We start from the raw sequence: 18407 nt of genomic DNA on the forward strand, positions 1-18407 counted from the left end.
ACTGAATATAAGCACTTTAACGAGGGTACGGTAGACAGTTCCACCAGCTTTTGGGAAGCCGCGAAAGCAGTATTAAGAGGGGAGATAATAAGTTATGTGTCACAATATAAACGTGCCCGTGATAGGGAAATTGTGCGGCTAGAAAAGAGACTAATTAAGTTGAATAGACAATATGGTCTAACCCCATGTAGTCAGATTAGACAAGAGGTGATAGAACTACAAACAACTTTGAACTCCCTGATACATGATAGAGAAGTGAAATCTCAAGCCTATTATCGCTTTCAGCTATATAAGCATGGAAATAAAGGAGGCAAATTTCTAGCTAGACTTATAGCATCTAAATATTCATCTAAAAATGTAACAGCTATTAAAAATAAAGAGGGGAAATATCTCCACACTAATAAAGAGATTAGATCAGCGTTCCAGACATATTACCAAAGCCTTTATAAGGCGTCGGAACAAGAAGGACTTCCGGGAGAGCTATTTTTAGATGGGGTTCAGACCCCTAAATTACAAGATGGGGATAGTACTCGATTAAATGCAAAAATTAATGCTGATGAGGTGACATGGGTAATAACGCAAAGTAAAATGGGTAAGGCCCCGGGCCCGGATGGGTATAAAGCAGAATTTTATAAATTGATGGGTGACTCGGTGGTCCCAACACTGGTCAAGGTGTTTAATGAATGGATGGAGAATGGTAGGATGCCAGACCAATTAAATTTGGCTAGGATAGTTGTGTTTCCTAAGCCTAAAAGAGATGAAAAATTGGTAACCTCCTATAGACCTATTTCATTAATTAACCAGGAAGCAAAATTATTTGCAAAAATTCTAGCAAATAGACTGGGGCGAGTGCTACCTCATCTTATCCACACAGCTCAGGTGGGGTTTGTACAAGGTAGATCAGTTTCCAAAAATTTGAGGAGTATACTGGCAGCATTAGAAGGTTTGGGCCACTCCCAGGCACAAGCATTAATGATAAGCTTCGATGCTGAGAAAGCATTTGATAGAGTGGAGTGGCCCTTCCTGTACTCTGTGCTGGAAAGATATGGTTTTCAGGGTGGATTTGTACAGGCGATCAGGGCATTGTATCACTAACCTAGAGCACAGGTGATGGTGAATGGGAATATATCGGAGGAGATCCAGATTAGTAGAGGTACTAGACAGGGGTGTCCGCTCTCACCTCTACTTTTTGCACTGCAGTTGGACCCCTTAATTAGAGACATATATGATTGTGCGGCGATTCCTGGGGTACAACTTAAAAATCAGGAATTTAAGCTTGCCGCGTTTGCGGATGACCTAATGATGGTTATTACAAAACCGAAGGAGACCCTGTACAATCTACTAGAGTTAATTCAAGAATATGGAGATTACTCGGGCTTTAAATTAAACATAGACAAATCTGAAGCTCTTGGGATAAACTTAGACATTCGGGCCTATTGGCCGGAAGGATTTCCTTTGAAACGTACGTGCAAGTCTTTTACATATTTAGGGATTCAACTACCGGCTAAATTGAAGGAGCTTTATACTTTAAATGTTACAAACATGTTGGAACAGACAACTCAACAGTTGGATTCATGGGGCAGTTTAACACTGTCTTTGATGGGGAGGATTAGTCTTATCAAAATGGTGATATTGCCAAGATGGCTATACACATTACAGGTACTGCCCATAGTGTTATTGCAAAAAGATATCAAGCGCTTATATCGATTGATATCTAGATTCTGCTGGGCAAAAAAACGGGCTAAGATGCAGTTGAAACATATGTTGGGGGGATGGAGGCAAGGGGGCCTGGGAATACCTAATATAAAGTTTTATAATATGGCATGCCTCCTGCGCCAAACACGAGATTGGCTATACCAAACCCAGGAGCACACACCTCTAGAGATGGAGGAAGCGTTATATAGTCCATATCATGGGATAACATTAGCACATTTACAGAAAAAGGAGATACCGTATAGACTTAGACAAAATGTTCTGATATTATCACTTAGAGCAGCGTGGAGATTCTTAGGGGAACTATTGGGGGGAGATTCAAGAGTAACTGAGTATTTAAACATTAGGGGGAATCCGTCTTTCGTTCCCGGGCTGGAAAATAAAACATTTGATAGGTGGGCACAGGCAGGTGTTACTTGTATAGCTGATGTACTGGGAGAGAGAGGGGACATACTGCCACTGTCACAACTATTGGCTCAGAGGGAGCAGGTCTGGGGTGATGTATACGCGCATTGTCAACTTAAACATTATATACAAACATTAGATAAAACAGCATTGCAGTGTAAACTGGGCAACAAAATCAAAAAATTCTTTGATGAGATATCTGACAACGCCCCATCTATATCCCAGATACATCGGAAGTTGTGGGAGCTGGCTCCATTGAAGGAGATAGCCACGATTAGACAGAGATGGGAAAAAGATATGAGTTGTAATTTGGAATCATGGGATATTATTGCGCAGATAAAAAATATACCAAGAATAATTGGGGGCGCAGATTACAGGGAATGCGCGTATCGAATAATTTACAGAGCTTATTTTACGCAGGTACAACTATATAAATCAGGGGGTATAGAGACAGCGCTCTGTTTGAAATGTAATAGACATGACAATACTTTATACCATGCGATGTGGGGGTGTGTAGTACTACAGAGATATTGGAGACAAATAGTTACTTACCTGTCACATGTTTTGGGTAGTAGAATAGCCATGAATCCACGACAGTTGATATTAGATTTGAAGGATGAACCTTTAAGACTCAATGCTGACAAAACATTATTATATCGAAAGTTATGTCTGGTGGCGAAAAAATGTATTATGCAATATTGGACTGTAGCCAGTTCACCACCTTACTGGCATTGGCGTAACAGGGTGCATCAGTTGTTAGTGTGGGAGGCGAAAGAAGTTAAAGGACAATACAAAAGGAAAATAAGGTTTCTTAAAATATGGGGTAGCTACCTGGAAAAAATGACACAGAGAGGCCGAAGTTTGGTAATTAATACTTTATAAAAGAACCACACATCACTACAATATTGGGATATATTAATTTGAGTTAGTCAAGGGGGGTGGGGGGGGGTTAATAGGGAAGAGTGGGAGGAGGGGGTAGGGAAGGGGATAGAGGAATAAGAGGTTTTGAATTACATTAGTGTGATAAGCGGATCACTTTACATCACGGTATAACAATGGTAGATTAACAATTGTATATTTGCCAAAGCAAAAGTTGTGTTATATTGTTAATGTGTTATGACTTTCTTATAACAATTGTGGATAATAATGATATAAGGAGGGGAGGGGGTTGAGGGGGAGGGGGGAACAGAAAAATGGGAATCAGTGAATGAAGCAGATATAATGTTATTGCAATGCTGATTGGAAAACTGAACTTTGTTGTATGAAGCCTCCAAGTTGCATTGTATTGTGCCTTTTGATAATAAAAAAAGTTTAAACATAAACAGGCTCTTTGAAGCTGACTCAGCAACGTATGCAAGTATTCCACTTCCCCACACCTTAATTAACACTTAATTGAGGTTGCTGGATGAGCTACCTCTCCAGCAGCCAAGGAACAGAAAATAACTGCCTTTTAGAACAAGAGCTTTTGGCTGTTTAGTTTCTACCTCTAGAGAAAATTTCAGTTTAAAACTATGGGAAAAAGGTTTGTACACTATTATTATTATTTGTTACATTTGTATCCCACATTTTCCCACCTTTTTGCAGGCTCAATGTGGCTTACATATAACCGTTAACGGCGTTAGCCGATTCCGGTCTGAACAAATACATAGTATGAATGAATACAAAGTGATATTGTGGTAGAATGAGGTACATGTGTGCTTGGTACAATTGGGGGGAACTTAGGGAGGGAAAGGGGGAAGAAGAGTCAGGTAATGTCTGTTACGGTCTTTGGTTACATTGTGTCGCAAGTGTCGAGGTATTTTTATCTTGGGTCGTGGGGTATGCTCTTCTGAACAGGTCTGTCTTTAGTGCTTTCTGAAACTATAGGTGGTCGAGCGTGGTTTTTACTGCTTTTGGTAATGCATTCCATAGTTGTGCGCTTAGGTAGGAAAAGCTGGATGCATAGGTGGATTTGTATTTGAGTCCTTTGCTGATTGGGTAGTGGAGGTTTAGGTATGATCGTGCAGATTTTGTGGTGCTTCTGGTTGGTTGGCAGGTCGATAAGGTCTGTCATGTATCCCGGTGCCTCGCCGTAGATAATTTTATGGACAGTTGTGCAGATTTTGAAAGTGATACTTTCTTTGATTGGTAGCCAACGCAGTTTTTCTCGGAGTGGGTTTGGCGCTGTCAAAACGTGTTTTTCCAAATACAAACCTGGCTGCTGTGTTATGGGCGGTCTGAAGTTTCTTTATGATTTGTTCCTTGCATCCTGCATAGATTACAGTAATCTGCGTGGCTTAGTACCATTGACTGTACCATGTTACGAAATATTTCCCTCGGGAAGAATGGTTTCACGCGTTTGAGTTTCCACATTGAGAAAAACATTTTCTTTATGGTGGAATTTGCTTGGGTCTCTAGTGATAGGTTACGGTCGATTGTTACTCCGAGAATTTTCAGACTATCTGAGATAGGGAGGGTGTATCCTGGGGTGTTAATATTTGTGGGCTTGTATGTATTGTATTGGGATGAGATGATGAGACAGTTTGTTTTTTCAGTATTGAGTTTTAGTTGGAATGCATTTGCCCATGAGTTCATGATGTTTAAGCTTAGCTTGATTTCGTTGGTGATTTCCGCCAGATCATGTTTGAAGGGGATGTATAATGTGACATCGTCAGCGTACATAAATGGGTTAAGGCCTTGGGTGGATAAGGTCTTGGCTAGTGGAGTCATCATGAGGTTGAAAAGGATCGGTGATAGTGGTGATCCTTGCGGTACTCCGCAGCCTGGTTTCCATGGTGACGATATGTTTGTTTTTGATTTCACTTGATATGTTCTTGTGGTTAGGAAACCCTTAATCCAATTGAGAGTGCCACCACTGATTCCGAAGTAGTCTGGGAGTCTTAGCAATATGTTATGGTTAACCATGTTGAACGCACTTGACGTGTCAAATTGGAGGAGGAGAATGCTCTTGCCTATTGCTATTTCCTGCTTGAATTTGTTTAGGAGAGTGAGTAGTACTGTTTCGGTGCTGTGTAGGGGTCGAAATCCTGATTGTGACTCGTAGTATAATGAATTTGTGTATGTAGTCATAGAGTTGTTTGGTCACCAGGCCTTCCATTAATTTGACTACTAATGGGATAGATGCTACTGGGCGGTAGTTGGTAATATCGTTCGTTTTTTTTCTTGGTGTCTTTTGGTATTGGGGTGAGCAGGATGTTGCCTTTTTCTTTAGGGTAGATACCCTGTTGAAGCATGAAGTTTAAGTGGGATGTGAGATCTATTATGAAGCAGTGGGGGGCAGATCGTATTAGGTAGCTGGGGCAGGTGTCCAGTTGACAATGGCTGTTGGAGTATTGTTTTATCGCCTGGGTAACTGTGTCGGGGTTGAGGACAGCAACATTGGACCATATTCGGTCAGCAGGTTATTCATCAGGGGTTGGGTCTAGACCATTAATGAAGTTTTCTATGTCCATGTTGTTCTGAGTTAGTGTTTTGCGTAGGTTTACGATTTTTTCATTGAAATATTTAGCAAGATTGTCTGCAGATGGAATGTCAGTGTTGGTTGTGGTGACCGGCGTTGTGTCTAGTAGTTTGTTCACGAAATGGTATAGTTTCTTCGTGTTTTTGTAGTCCGGCCCGATTTGATTTTTGTAGTATGACCTTTTGGTCTGCCTTATTGCATATTTTTATTTCCTTTGTAGCTGTTTCCATGCGTTCAGTATGTGTTTGTCTTTTGTTTTTTTCCATGTGCGTTCCAGTTTCCTAGATTGTGTTTTTAGTTTTTTCAGTTCTTCGTTGAACCATGGTGTCAAGTTATGTCTGCATGAAGTTCTTATTTGTAAGGGTGCTATTTCGTCTAGTATGTGTCTGCATCTTTTGTCCCATTCTGAGAGGTAATATATGGATTCCGTTTGTGTTGTCCAGTCGTTGTTGTACTGTATATCTGTTGCCAGAAAGTAACCGGGTCTATTTGGCCTCTCGTGGTATAGGTTGTGTGTTCTCGTGTGTGGAGAGAACCCCTTTTTTTGACATTTTAGGGATAGGTTTAGCTTGTAATGGTCAGTCCATGGTGTTTCTGTCCATCTAGTTTGTGTTATGGTTAGGTTCTGATCAGTGGACAGTTTGTATGAGATGAGGTTGAGTGTGTGACCCTTCGCGTGGGTTGTTTGCATATGTTAATGATGCTTGCTTTTCTCTCTCTCTCTCTCTCTCTCTCTTTTTATTCCCCCCTTAATACTAAACTAGGTCCTGCTTGCTTTTTCCTCTCTCTCTTTTTATTCCCCCCTTAATACTAAACTAGATCCTGCAGTGCCTGCTAGATTCTATGTGTTAATGCTGTGGTATAAAGTTTTTAAAACTAAGTGAAAAAGATTATGGAGATTAGTTGTTACAATTGCTTTTTATATTTTTATTTTGCCTAACACTAACCTACAATTCCTCCTTTAAACCCCAATCTTTAAGTTCCCAAAGCACAAAGCAAAATAGCGTACACTTACCAGAGAAATGTCTTCTTCTCTCGGAACTTCTCAGAAAGAAAGTTCAGTGGGACCTTTTCTCTATAGAGTTTTGAATCCACACCTGATGTAAATTTTTGACCTTTGCAGCTGTCCCTTTAATTTTTTTTCACCGTTCTCATTTTATTATAGTCTCCTTTTTTAAACTTAAATGCTAACGTATTGGATTTCCTATGTGTACTTACTCCAGAGCTTATATCAAATCTGATGGTGTTATGATCACTGTTATCAAGAGGCCCCAGCACCATTACTTCCTGCACCAGATCATGCGCTCCACTAAGGACTAGGTCTAGGATTGTTCCTCTTCTTGGCTCCTGAACCAGCTGCTCCATAAAGCAGTCCTTGATTTCATCAAGGAATTTTACCTTTCTATCATGCCTTGATGTTACATTTACCCAGTCAATATCGGGGTAATTGAAATCACCCATTACTATTGTGTTCCCTAGTTTGTTAGCCTCCCTGATTTCTGATAACATTTCTACATCTGTCTGTTTTTCCTGGCCAGGTGAATGATAGTACACTCCTATCACTTTCATTTTGCCCTTTACATATGGAATTTCAATCCATAGGAATTCCAAGATGTGTTTTGAGTCCTACAGAATATTTGGTCTGTTTGATTCAAGGCCCTCCTTAACATATAATGCTACCCCTCCACCAATTAGATCTATCCTATCACTGCAATTATAATTTGTATCCTGGTATGACAGTATCCCACTGGTTATCCTCCTTCCTCCAGATCTCAGAGATGCCTATTTTTTCAGTTAGTGCAGTATATTCTAACTCTCCCATCTTATGTCTTAGGCTTCTGACATTTGCATATAGACATTTCAAACTGTGTTTTTTGTTCCTGTTTACATTTTGCTTAGCAGTTGACAGTGATAATGCGCAATCTTGAAACTCTTGTCTGCCTTTTTATTTAAATACTGGTCTACTATGGACTCTATTGCAGCCTTGCTATCGGGATGCCCTATCTTTCCTGTTTTAGTGATATCTTTGAAAGATACCGTATTCCGAACCATGCGCTTTTGAGTGACTGTTGGCCTTCCCCCAGTTTCTAGTTTCAAAGCTGCTCTATCTCCTTTTTAAATGCTGATGCCTGCAGCCTGGTCCGTCCCTGATTAAGGTGGAGCCCATCCTTTCAGTAGGCTCCTGCTTCCTCAGGATGTTGCCCAGTTCCTAACAAATCTAAAACCCTCTCTTCCTTATCATCAAGCAGATGAATCCATTACGAATGGGTTGTGTCCACCTACCAGCAGGGGGAGATAGAGAGTACTGAAAACCATAGTGCCTCTTGGCTACTAGCTCCATCTGCTCTCAGTATTCTCTATCTCCCTAGCAGGGTGGACGCAGCTTATTCAGCTCCTTCAGAAATCTGTCTGGGGTGGCTCCTGTGCTTTGGCCAGTTGTAGCAGGGGTGTTGTGGCTGGTGGTGCCCACTTTAAAGGCACATAGGTTCACCCTTTCCCTGCCTTACCCGGCCCCCTATGTGGATGCAGGCATATAGGTTTGCCCTTTCCCTGCCTTTCCCACACTCTTCTATGTGGATGCAGGCACATTGGTTCGTCCTTTCCCTGCCTTTCCCACTCTCCTGAACCTCCGGAGTGCCTCTGTAGCTGTTGCCCCTAACTTTCCTCACAGCGTTAAAAAAAAAAATGCGACGCACTTTTTAGCGCTGCGATTCTGAGGCTTCCTTCTGTCTGTGCAGTGTGACCGGAGCTCTGGGACTCGGTCTGGTGAGGTAAAAGAGTCTTGTAGCTCCTCCAGGGAGGGCCCGATATCGGGATGTTTTTGGCGCGAATCCGCATTTTGAATTTTACCGCCATTTTCGGCGATGGCTGCGGAGGTTGTTAAGCGCTGTTCACGTTGTGGCAAGCGCAGATCCGCAGCGGGGCTCTGTAAATCGTGCTCTTCAGACGTCAGGGCTGGCCCGAGCATGGCGAGCGATGTTTCTTCCCGCTCGGTGGAGCTGGCAGCGAGCGCCATCTTGGATGCGCCGCATGGCTCGACCCCCGCAGGAGCTGAGGGGTCTGAGGCCGGAGGGGAGCCTCGGATGGAGGCTACCAGAGGAGCTGCTTACCCCGGATTGGAACCGGGAGGCCAGGGTGAGCCTTTCTCCCCTGCGTTTGTGTTGCTTTTACATAAAGTATTCATGTTAAAAAGAGCTCTGCCGCAGATGTCTGTCTCTGCGTTGCTACCTGGTTCCCCTCCGGTGGAGACCAGCCCGGGATTGCCGTCAGGTGTTTTTTCCCCAGACGGCCGCAAGACAAACGCAGACGGGTAAATTCCCCTTCAGAGAGTGGCGCACCCCCCCCCCTCGTGGTTGGGCTGTGGGGATTCTGAGGGGTCTGGCAGGCCTTCGTGGTCCGAAGATCCACAGGAAGGTGTAGGATTGCCACTGGATCCAGATGATCCCACTGCGGTTAGGATTTTCCACCGTGAGGAGCTGCCAGCGCTTATTTCTGATGCCTTACAGGCCCTCTCTATTGATGATCCTGTGATGGGCGAAGCCTCCTCTGGTAATCCAAGGATGGCAAGTACTAAGAAGCCTGCTCGAGCCTTTCCTTTGCATGACTCCATCCAAGAGCTTATTTCTGCTCAATGGGCTGACCCTGAGGGGCCTTTGAAAGTTGCCAGGGCAATGGGGCACTTATACCCTCTCAGTGAGGAGCACTTGGCATGCTTGGCTGTGCCTAAAGTGGATGCCCTAGTCATGGCTGTGACGAAAAAGACTACCCTCCCAGTAGAGGGAGAGGGTTGCCCTGAAGGACATGCAGGACCGACGTCTGAAATCAGCAGTCAAACGGTTCTTTGAGATTTCAGGCCTAGCCTTACGGGCATCTGTGTGCAGTTGTCATGCTGCTCGAGCCTGCCTCACTTGGTTGCAACAGGCAGTGGAACAGCCTGGGGATGGAGCAGAGCTCCTTGCGGAGGTGGCACTGCGGATGGAGATATGATAGAGGTCTATAAAATAATGAGTGGAGTTGAACGGGTAGATGTGAAGCATCTGTTTATGCTTTCCAAAAATAGGACTAGGGCGCATGCGATGAAGCTACAATGTAGTAAATTTAAAACGAATTGGAGAAATTTTTCTTCACTCAACGTGTAGTTAAACTATGGAATTCGTTGCCAGAGAATATGGTAAAGGCGGTTAGCTTAGTGGAGTTTAAAAAAGGTTTGGATGACTTCCTAAAGGAAAAGTCCATAGACCATTATTAAATGGACTTGGGGAAAATTCACTATTTCTGGGATAAGCAGTATAAAATGCTTTGTACTTTTTTGGGATCTTGCCAGGTATATTGTGACCTGGATTGGCCACTGTTGGAAACAGTGCTGGGCTTGATGGACCTTTTGGTCTTTCCCAGTATGGCAATACTTATGTACTTAAGCCCCCCCCACCGTGTGCAACGCTGTCTCCCCCCTCCCCCCGGTGCATTGTTCTTACCTCCTGGGGTGCTGGGAGCAGTTGCGTAGCTGTTGGCTCCGCCATTTCCCTGCTCCCTCTGCCCCAGAACAGGAAGTAACATCAGAGGGAGCAGGGAACCCACGGAGCCGACAGCCGCTCGGCTGCTCTCTGCGCTTCTCTCTGCAGGGGGTGGACTGCCCCCACCGTCCTACCCTCGGTACGCTGCTGTGTTTTCCCCATGATGAGTGACTGTGGGGTCTTGTGATATGTGCTGGCTCAGTTTACAGCTTTCTATGTTGCAGGGATGTGTGCCATTCTCTTTTTCAGTTTCTATTGGGAGTTTGCTTTTCACCAATTTTTGTTTCAGATTTGGTGGTTGTCAGAAGCCTAGCATAGGTGGAGTTGAGAATATATCTTTCAATAATTCATCTTCCTGAAGCAGTGGCTGTAAATTGTTTATGAATTTTCAGTTTCTCCAGCTCTTTATTGTGTGTGATTACAAAGGGCACTGTCTCTGTGCTTTTTCATTTCATTGTACTGCAGTAGGTTTTCCCTAGGTGTTTTGAGGGGAAAGGCAGTCTTTTTGGAGATTATTTTTGGGTTCCACATCCTTGACAAAGCGTGCCCGCCTGTAGCATTTGATAATGGTTGCCTGTGTGACCCGATTCCAGGCTTCTTTCTGCAGGTGTAGGGAATCCAACACGGACAGAGAACGAGCCAGTTCAATGGCACGTTTATTATCACCAGTCTGTCCGTCCATAAGGCCCATCAGACGACGTAGAAGAAGAGGTTGTATCCTTGGAATCATCAAGCTCTCTGCTTTCTTCCACTGTATGCAAATCTTTTTTTATGTTTCAACAATTTTTATTGATGATATAAGTACAATACAACCAAGAAACTCAACGTGTACCATATTAGTTAACATATCCGCATCTCGAAAAGCTAACATTCAGCATTATCATCAGCATTTTATTATATGTCCCTCCCCTCCCCTCCTTCGTAACTCTGTTAACATCAAACTATTAACTCATCTATGTGTATGCAAATCTTTTTAATGCATATTCATTAGGAATATCCTGAAAACCTGGGCTGGGATTGCAGTTTGTCATTCCTGGATTATAGTTTTAACGTACCCTGCTTTTCTGAGGCAACTTAAAAAACTAAGAAATATAGTTTAGCTGCAAAATCACATAATAGATTTAAAAGTAAATCTACTTTAAAGTAATGTTTCCTTTATTTCAAAATAGCCCCACCAAAAGCCATTCAGTATTCCTATCCCATCTGGTTCCTCCCCTCTGCAAAAAAAAAAGGAATGTTTTGTCCCAGTCCTTGGGTTCTCTCTCCTTCCTCTCCCATAAGAATGGGACATAAATTAAAGCCCACCCCAGGCCTCCCCTTCATCAGGTGTACCTCAACAGTATCCAACAGCCACCTTCACCCCAGGGGATTACAGTGTCGCTACCCATCCAAACCCCTCATCATTCTTCAATATTTTTTCCTCATTTTATTTATGCCCCATGAAAAGAGACCGATGCCTTCAGCACTACAGCATCTTCTCCAACCCTCTAAATACCTAGGGAAGAAAAAAACAGAGAAACAGTCATAGTCAGCAAGTCCAGTCCAGACAGTATCCTCAGATCCGGCCTCAGCATATTCCCAAGAAAACCCTAGTAGAAGTTATCAAGTTATCTGAGGTTAAATTGTTTATTGTAGTTTTGTTAAAGAGAATTCAGTTTCCTGAATAAAACAAAATGTTTCTGGATCTCGCAGTTTGGCATGTTTGATGTTCTGTTTAAATTCAGGATCCCCGGTCTGTTGCTATGCTGCTGTATGGGCTGAAAAACGTGGATGTTGCATAGAATGGGCCAGTCCTTATGCAGCTGGCTGAAGAGTGTAAGAGCCAGATGCAACCAACAAGCCAAAGTTGCAATGGTGGTAGTGACACTGAGACCACTACCTCTTACCACCCCCACCCTTCATGATCCCCTCACGGTTTCTAAGTTGCCAAGTGTTATTAACATTTGATATGCTTCTGTGCTGTCAGTACCAGATGGCATTTCTTTCCTATTCTGATTATTATGGACCTATAAAACACTTTGTCCTGCTTGGCAGCTAAGGTGGTATAGCAAATTTTTAATAAATATAAAAATCAGTAGATAAGGTAATTGAATGTAAAGGAAAAATACTTTATAATATATAGAAGTAGACCTCTCTCTTTGAAGATGCCTTCCAGCCCTAGGTCTTTCATGGGACTGTGGAAGAGCAGTCAGGAAGCATACTAATACTAATAGTACCTACAGTTTTGAGAGGGACTGGAACTATTATTTTATGAATCCCCAAAGGATCCCCAGAGACGACAAGGAGAGCCTGGGTTCTTATGGCCTCCGTATCCCACATGTAAGCGTGAGACAGACAAAGTTTGCTGTTCAGCTTTCCCCTTTCAGGAAAGGAAGAAAAGATAAGAGAGAGAGAAAAAAAGGGGGGGCTAAAGAAGATGCTGCCTGAGTTCCTGCCCAACCTCATAAAGTGTTTAATATCCTGCTGCGGACCCGCATTGACAAACATTGAATATATGGTTCCCAGATTGTTAAGAATGCCTTCCTCCGATTGGGTGAAAATTGCACTGATCTTTTTTCAAATAACATCAAGGAGTGTAGTTGGTTCCGCCATGCCCAGTACGATGGTGACTCCATCCCCACCCAAACTCCCCAAATTACTTTCTTGCCCACCAGGCTAGCTTTCCTAATAAGTTGCTTCTCCCCTCTCCGGTAGCGTCCTAAGTGTCCAGAATGATCTAACAAAAACCCTAGGGGAGGTATGGTGACTTGGGTCTGAAGGATCTTCATGAGATATGAGACTGTATTACCCCACAAGGTTTGAATCTGAGGACATGTCCAAAAGGCATGGTAAAATGTGTGATCTGCCCTGTTGCATTTCTGGCATACCGGAACATCTGCCCTGCGCATTTTAAAGAATTTTTCTCATATGTGATATGCTCTGTGGATTATACGAAACTGACATTCTGTAAAAGCTTCATTTGAGGTAAAAGAGGGGATTCGTCGGATAGCTGAAAGAAGATGTATCTGGTGGACACTTCAGGTCCACACTCCAATGTTGGGTCAAGTGAGATAAATCTCACTGTGGGGACATTTGAAGCAATAATTTATGCGATTGGGTGATTGATAATTGGTCCTCTCCTGCCTGAGCTACCATTTCATGCAATTGCTCATTATGAGATTTCTCAAAAGCACTCTGGCCCAAAGATGTAATATAATGGGATAGTTGTTGGTAAGCAAAAATGTCACAAGGCTGATCCAGTGTGCTGTCCCCCAGCTGTTCGAGGGGGTCTCAACTTACCTTCATTGTCCAATACGTGACTTAATAATTCTATTCCTTTATCACCTCACTCTCCAAAAACTCTGTTCTCCATGCCAGGGCTAAATTGGGGGTTACCACACAGCGAGAGGAAAGAGACAAGCAGCATGTTATCTCGTGTCAAAGGTCTCTTAGAGTTCGCAGCAGAATGCTTCACCGTACTTCCAATAGAATCTGAGAAATTGGTGTCTGCAGCAAAAAAAGGAGATGTCAGGGAGCAATATATTATCTTTCCAGTACCAAAGGCAAATAATCCTGGCTATCTAGTAGCCAATCTGCCAGGTGTCGGAATAAACATGCTTGGTTATATTTTTTAAGGTCCAGGAGTCCCATTCCTCCCACCCTCCAAGCACCCAGCAGCATTTTGAATGGTAACTTCGGTTTGGCCCCTCCCCAACAGAATTTGGTTAATAACTTTGCACAAGAGAGTTAAAATGGTATGATGCATAATATGCTGCTTCTAACGTCAGTGATGTAAAGTGATGTTGCTGAAGGAACCCATTTCTTATATGATTCAGTAAACATGCAGTATTATAAATTTTCAGATTTGGCAGCCCCAGCCCTCCCTGGCCGCAATTGCCCATCAGATATTTGCAGTCACACTTTGGGCTTTCTCTTTGCCCAGCAAAATGTAGTGATCATTTGATTGAAACATCTCAGATCTTTTTGTAGTAAACATATTGGCAATGTTTGCATTATGTAGAGCCTCTGAGGAGTGGTCTAGTGGTTAGGGTGGTGGACTTTGGTCCTGGGGAACTGAGGAGCTGAGTTCGATTCCCACTTCAGGCACAGGCAGTTCCTTGTGACTCTGGGCAAGTCACTTAACCCTCCATTGCCCCATGTAAGCTGCATTGAGCCTGCCATGAGTGGGAAAGCGCGGGGTACAAATGTAACAAAAAATATATATATATAACCATGTCAATCAAACTAATACACCCCACCAGAAAAAGCAGTAAATCACCCCAATTGTGTGGATTAGGAATTGGTTATTGGACAGAAAACAGAGGGTTAAATGGTCATTTCTTTCAATGGAGGCGTGTGGGGTGCCGCAGGGATCAGGTCTGGGACTGGTGCTGTTTAACATATTTATAAATGATAGGAAATCGGAATAACGAGTGAGGTGATTAAATTTGCAGATGATACAAAACTATTCAGGGTTGTCAAAACACATGCGGATTGTGAGACATCGAAAGGAAGACCTTAGAAACTGGAAGACTGGGCATCCAAATGGCAGATGAAATTTAATGTGGACAAATGCAAGGTGATGCACATTGGAAAAATAATCCGAATCATAGTTACCTGATGCTAGGGTCCACCTTGGGGGTTAGCAACCAAGAAAATATCTAGTTGACATTGTAGACAATACGCTGACATTTTCTGCTCAGTGTGTGGTGGCAGCCAAAAAAGCAAACAGGATGCTAGGAATTATTAGGAAAGGGATAGTGAATAAGACTGAAAATACTATAATGCCTCTGTATTGCTTCATGGTGCGACCTCCCCTTGAGTATTGTGTTCAGTTCTGGTCACCGTATCTCAAAAAAGATATAGCGGAATTAGAAAAGGTTCAAAGAAGAACGACTAAAATGGTAAACGGGATGGAACGCCTCCCATATGAGGAAAGTCTAAAGAGGTTAGGGCTTTTCAGTTTGGAAAAGAGACAGCTGAGGGGGATATGATTGAGGTCTATCAAATCCTGAGTGGTGTAGAACGGTTAAAAGTGAATCGATTTTTCATTCTTCAAAAAGCACAAAGATCAAGTGACACTCAATGAAATTACATGGAAATAATTTTAAAACAAAGGAAATATATTTTCACTCAAAGTTAAGCTCTGGAACTCACTGCTGTAGGATGTGGTAGCGGTGGTTAGCGTTGCTGAGTTTAAAAAAGGTTTGGTCAAGTTCCTGGAGGAAAAGTTCATAGTCTGCTATTGAGATAGACATGCAGGAAGCCACTGCTTGCCCTGGGAGTGGTTACATGGAATGTTGCCACAATTTGGGTTTCTGCCAGGTACTTGCGACCTGGGTTGGCCACTAGATGGACCATTGGTCTGACCCATTATGGCTACTCTTATTTAGTAAAGTGGAGTTTGAATTTGTAGGAATAGGGTGGGGATAGGGTCAAAGCTTGTGTTGACGGGGTGGGGGTGTGGACAGACTTTGTTCCTGTGTCATTCTCTGCTATGGAGCACCGCATAAAGATAGGACTAACTTTTATGCTGTCCAATTTATGCAGTTACCTTGCACTTAACTGGCCAAGTGCCAACTCTGCCCCCAGAATGCCCTAAAAATTGCCTGTTTTGTCTTAAGTGCTAACCAGTAAAGTGCCACTGAAAATGACAGCCCCAAACAAGTGACTTAACTGGCCAGAAGCCATTTCTGGCCATTTAAATCACTTTGAATATCGACTCTATTACGATGATTGTGGGGGAGGGGACAGGCAATGTATTTGTTTGTTTAGGGCCCACTAAGGGGTTGATACCACCCTGCTCATGTCTTCTGTCTCACTGACAGACATTGCAGCTGAGTTCAAGGAGCAGCTACTGGATCTGATCCCCAGTGTGCTGGACCCCGGGAGCCTGATGGAGAAGGAGATCAATGGCTCAAAGGTCACCTGCCGGGGGCTGCTGGAGTATTTTAAGGTATGTGACATGAGCCATGTCTTAGAAGGAGAGATGTAGAGCTTGTCTCATAAAACCTGAAAAGATTATTCAGATGCCATTAAACAACCCTGACTGGGGATTTCTTTGTGTCCCCAAGAGGCCAGCCATTTGGGCACAGTGTTGCCAACCTCGCTTATTTCCCACTAGCAGCAACAAGCCCAAAAACAAGTGAGCAATGCCCCCCCCCCAAAAAAAAAAACAAACAAACAAACAAGCGCAACCCGTGAGTTATTTAAAAAAGAAACAAGCCCGAGCTCATGGGAAATAAACAAGGTTGGCAACACTGTGTGGGCAGGAAATGTCAGTGATGATCTAATGAAGAGCCATGACATCTGATTGGTCAGTGCCAATATTTTCATCAGTTGATTAAGAGTAGCAAGAGTCCAATCAGATGCCACTGTCAGTCTCTGATGCTTGTCTCTGATATTCAGGGAATAAACTGCTTGCTGGTGCTTGGATTTGCCATCAGATGGCAGTATTAGCCACTGGTCTTCAACTGTCTGTGCACTAATTTTGTTTTATGTTTTGTTTTTAAGGCTTATATTAAAATATATCAAGGAGAGGATTTACCCCATCCCAAGTCTATGCTTCAGGTGAGAGAGTTTTATCTTTCTAAAGATTGCTATGTTGTTGGTTTTTTTTTTTAATGTGGGTGTTCAGAAGCCCAATAGAAAGGGATGGAATGATGATTTCAGGGTCCCAGGAAACAACAAGTCAAACGATCTGCAAACTCCAATGTGGAAAAGAACACAGCAGATCAATGAGCAGTCCAAAATATTCTTTATTGCAGAGTATTAGCCAAATAAGATGCCTGACACAGGCTGTGTTTCACCCAAAGGGGCTGCGTCAGGGGCTATTTTGTGAACCATAATGGCAAGCACTCTGAATGCTGTATGATGATTTCAATCATATGCAGTTGGTGGTCAGCAGAACATGACACCAAAAGGATAAAAAGCCAGCACGCTCTCTATTTTCAAATGGCAGGGCATCTTTTTCTTTTGATATATGCACAGGAAAAAAGATGTTAAATGCTTCCAGCTTTCAACCTAATTGTTTCCAGCTTTCAACCTAATTGAAAGCTGGAAGCATTTAACATTTTTTTTTTTTGCTGTGCTGACCGTCAACTGCATATGATTGAAATCATCATACAGCATTCAGAGTGCTTGCCATTATAGTTTTCCATACCTTTCCAAATAATACCCAACATTCTATTCGCTTTCTAGCTGCAGCAACACACTGAGCAGAAGGTTTCAGTGTATTATCGACGACGACACCCAGATCCCTTTCTTGGTCCATAACTCCTAACGTGGAACCTTGCATGACGTAGCTATAATTCGGGTTCTTTTTTCCCACATGCATCACCTTGCACTTGCTCACATTAAACGTCATCTGCCATTTAGCCGCCCAGTCTCCCAGTCTCGAAAGGTCCTTCTGTAATTTTTCACAATCCTGTCGCGAGTTAACGACTTTGAATAACTTTGTATCATCAGCAAATTTAATTACCTCGCTAGTTACTCCCATCTCTAAATCATTTATAAATATATTAAAAAGCAGCGGTCCTAGCACAGACCCCTGAGGAACCCCACTAACTACCCTTCTCCATTGTGAATACTGCCCATTTAACCCCACTCTCTGTTTCCTATCCTTCAACCAGTTTTTAATCTACAATAGGATATTTCCTCCTATCCCATGACCCTCCAATTTCCTCTGTAGCCTTTCTAGCAGCTGGATTTGGGATTTTAGAGCCCCATTGCCCCTTGCACAGGAGTGGTATGTTGGGGGTGGGGAATAAATGTAAAACAAGAGAAAAACCTTTGGATAATGAGTGAAGGCTCATGGAGGAGTAGCATAATAGTTAGTGCAGTGGTCTGAGAACCAGGGGAACTGGGTTCAATTCCCACTGCAGTTCCATGTGACTCTGGGCAAGTCGCTTAACCCTCCGTTGCCTCAGGTACAAAATAAGTACCTGTATATAAAATGGAAACCGCTTTGATTGTAACCACAGAAAGGTGGTATATCAAATCCCATTCCCTTTCTCCCTTCTATCTCAGCCTGATTCCAGTTGAGCTGGAATTCCAAAGGGGCAGCATGAAACTGCCAGGTTAAAAATGTAAACAGAAAAAGATGCAAATTTATCCAGCAACTTGGCAGAAAGCAATGCAGAAATAAGTTACTTATTGTGGGTGAAATGTCTTGTGGGTGGGAAGAAACATTGATCCTGGTAAATGACTCTGTCCAAGTAAAATGGTATCTAAAAATGGCCAACCCTTTCCCTGGGTCAGTGGGCATGGAATTCAGCAGCTTGTGCATTGTTTACCCACAGTGAAAAGAAAGCATATACATTTGCATTTTTTAAAAC

The 18407-nt window shown here is 42.9% G+C and overlaps 1 protein-coding gene across 2 annotated transcripts in view; it reads left to right on the forward strand.

Annotated features, from left to right (window-relative positions):
• The window catches only part of ATL3 (atlastin GTPase 3), a 60005-nt gene that overhangs the window by 31802 nt on the left and 9796 nt on the right, over positions 1-18407 (forward strand). For both annotated transcript variants that reach the window (XM_030217897.1, XM_030217898.1), the window contains exons 9-10: positions 15900-16027; positions 16585-16641. In XM_030217897.1, the coding sequence (XP_030073757.1) occupies positions 15900-16027; positions 16585-16641 (185 nt within the window). The remainder of the gene's footprint in view (positions 1-15899; positions 16028-16584; positions 16642-18407) is intronic.

Source organism: Microcaecilia unicolor, chromosome 11 (assembly GCF_901765095.1).
Source record: "Microcaecilia unicolor chromosome 11, aMicUni1.1, whole genome shotgun sequence".
NCBI classification, from domain to species: domain Eukaryota; kingdom Metazoa; phylum Chordata; class Amphibia; order Gymnophiona; family Siphonopidae; genus Microcaecilia; species Microcaecilia unicolor.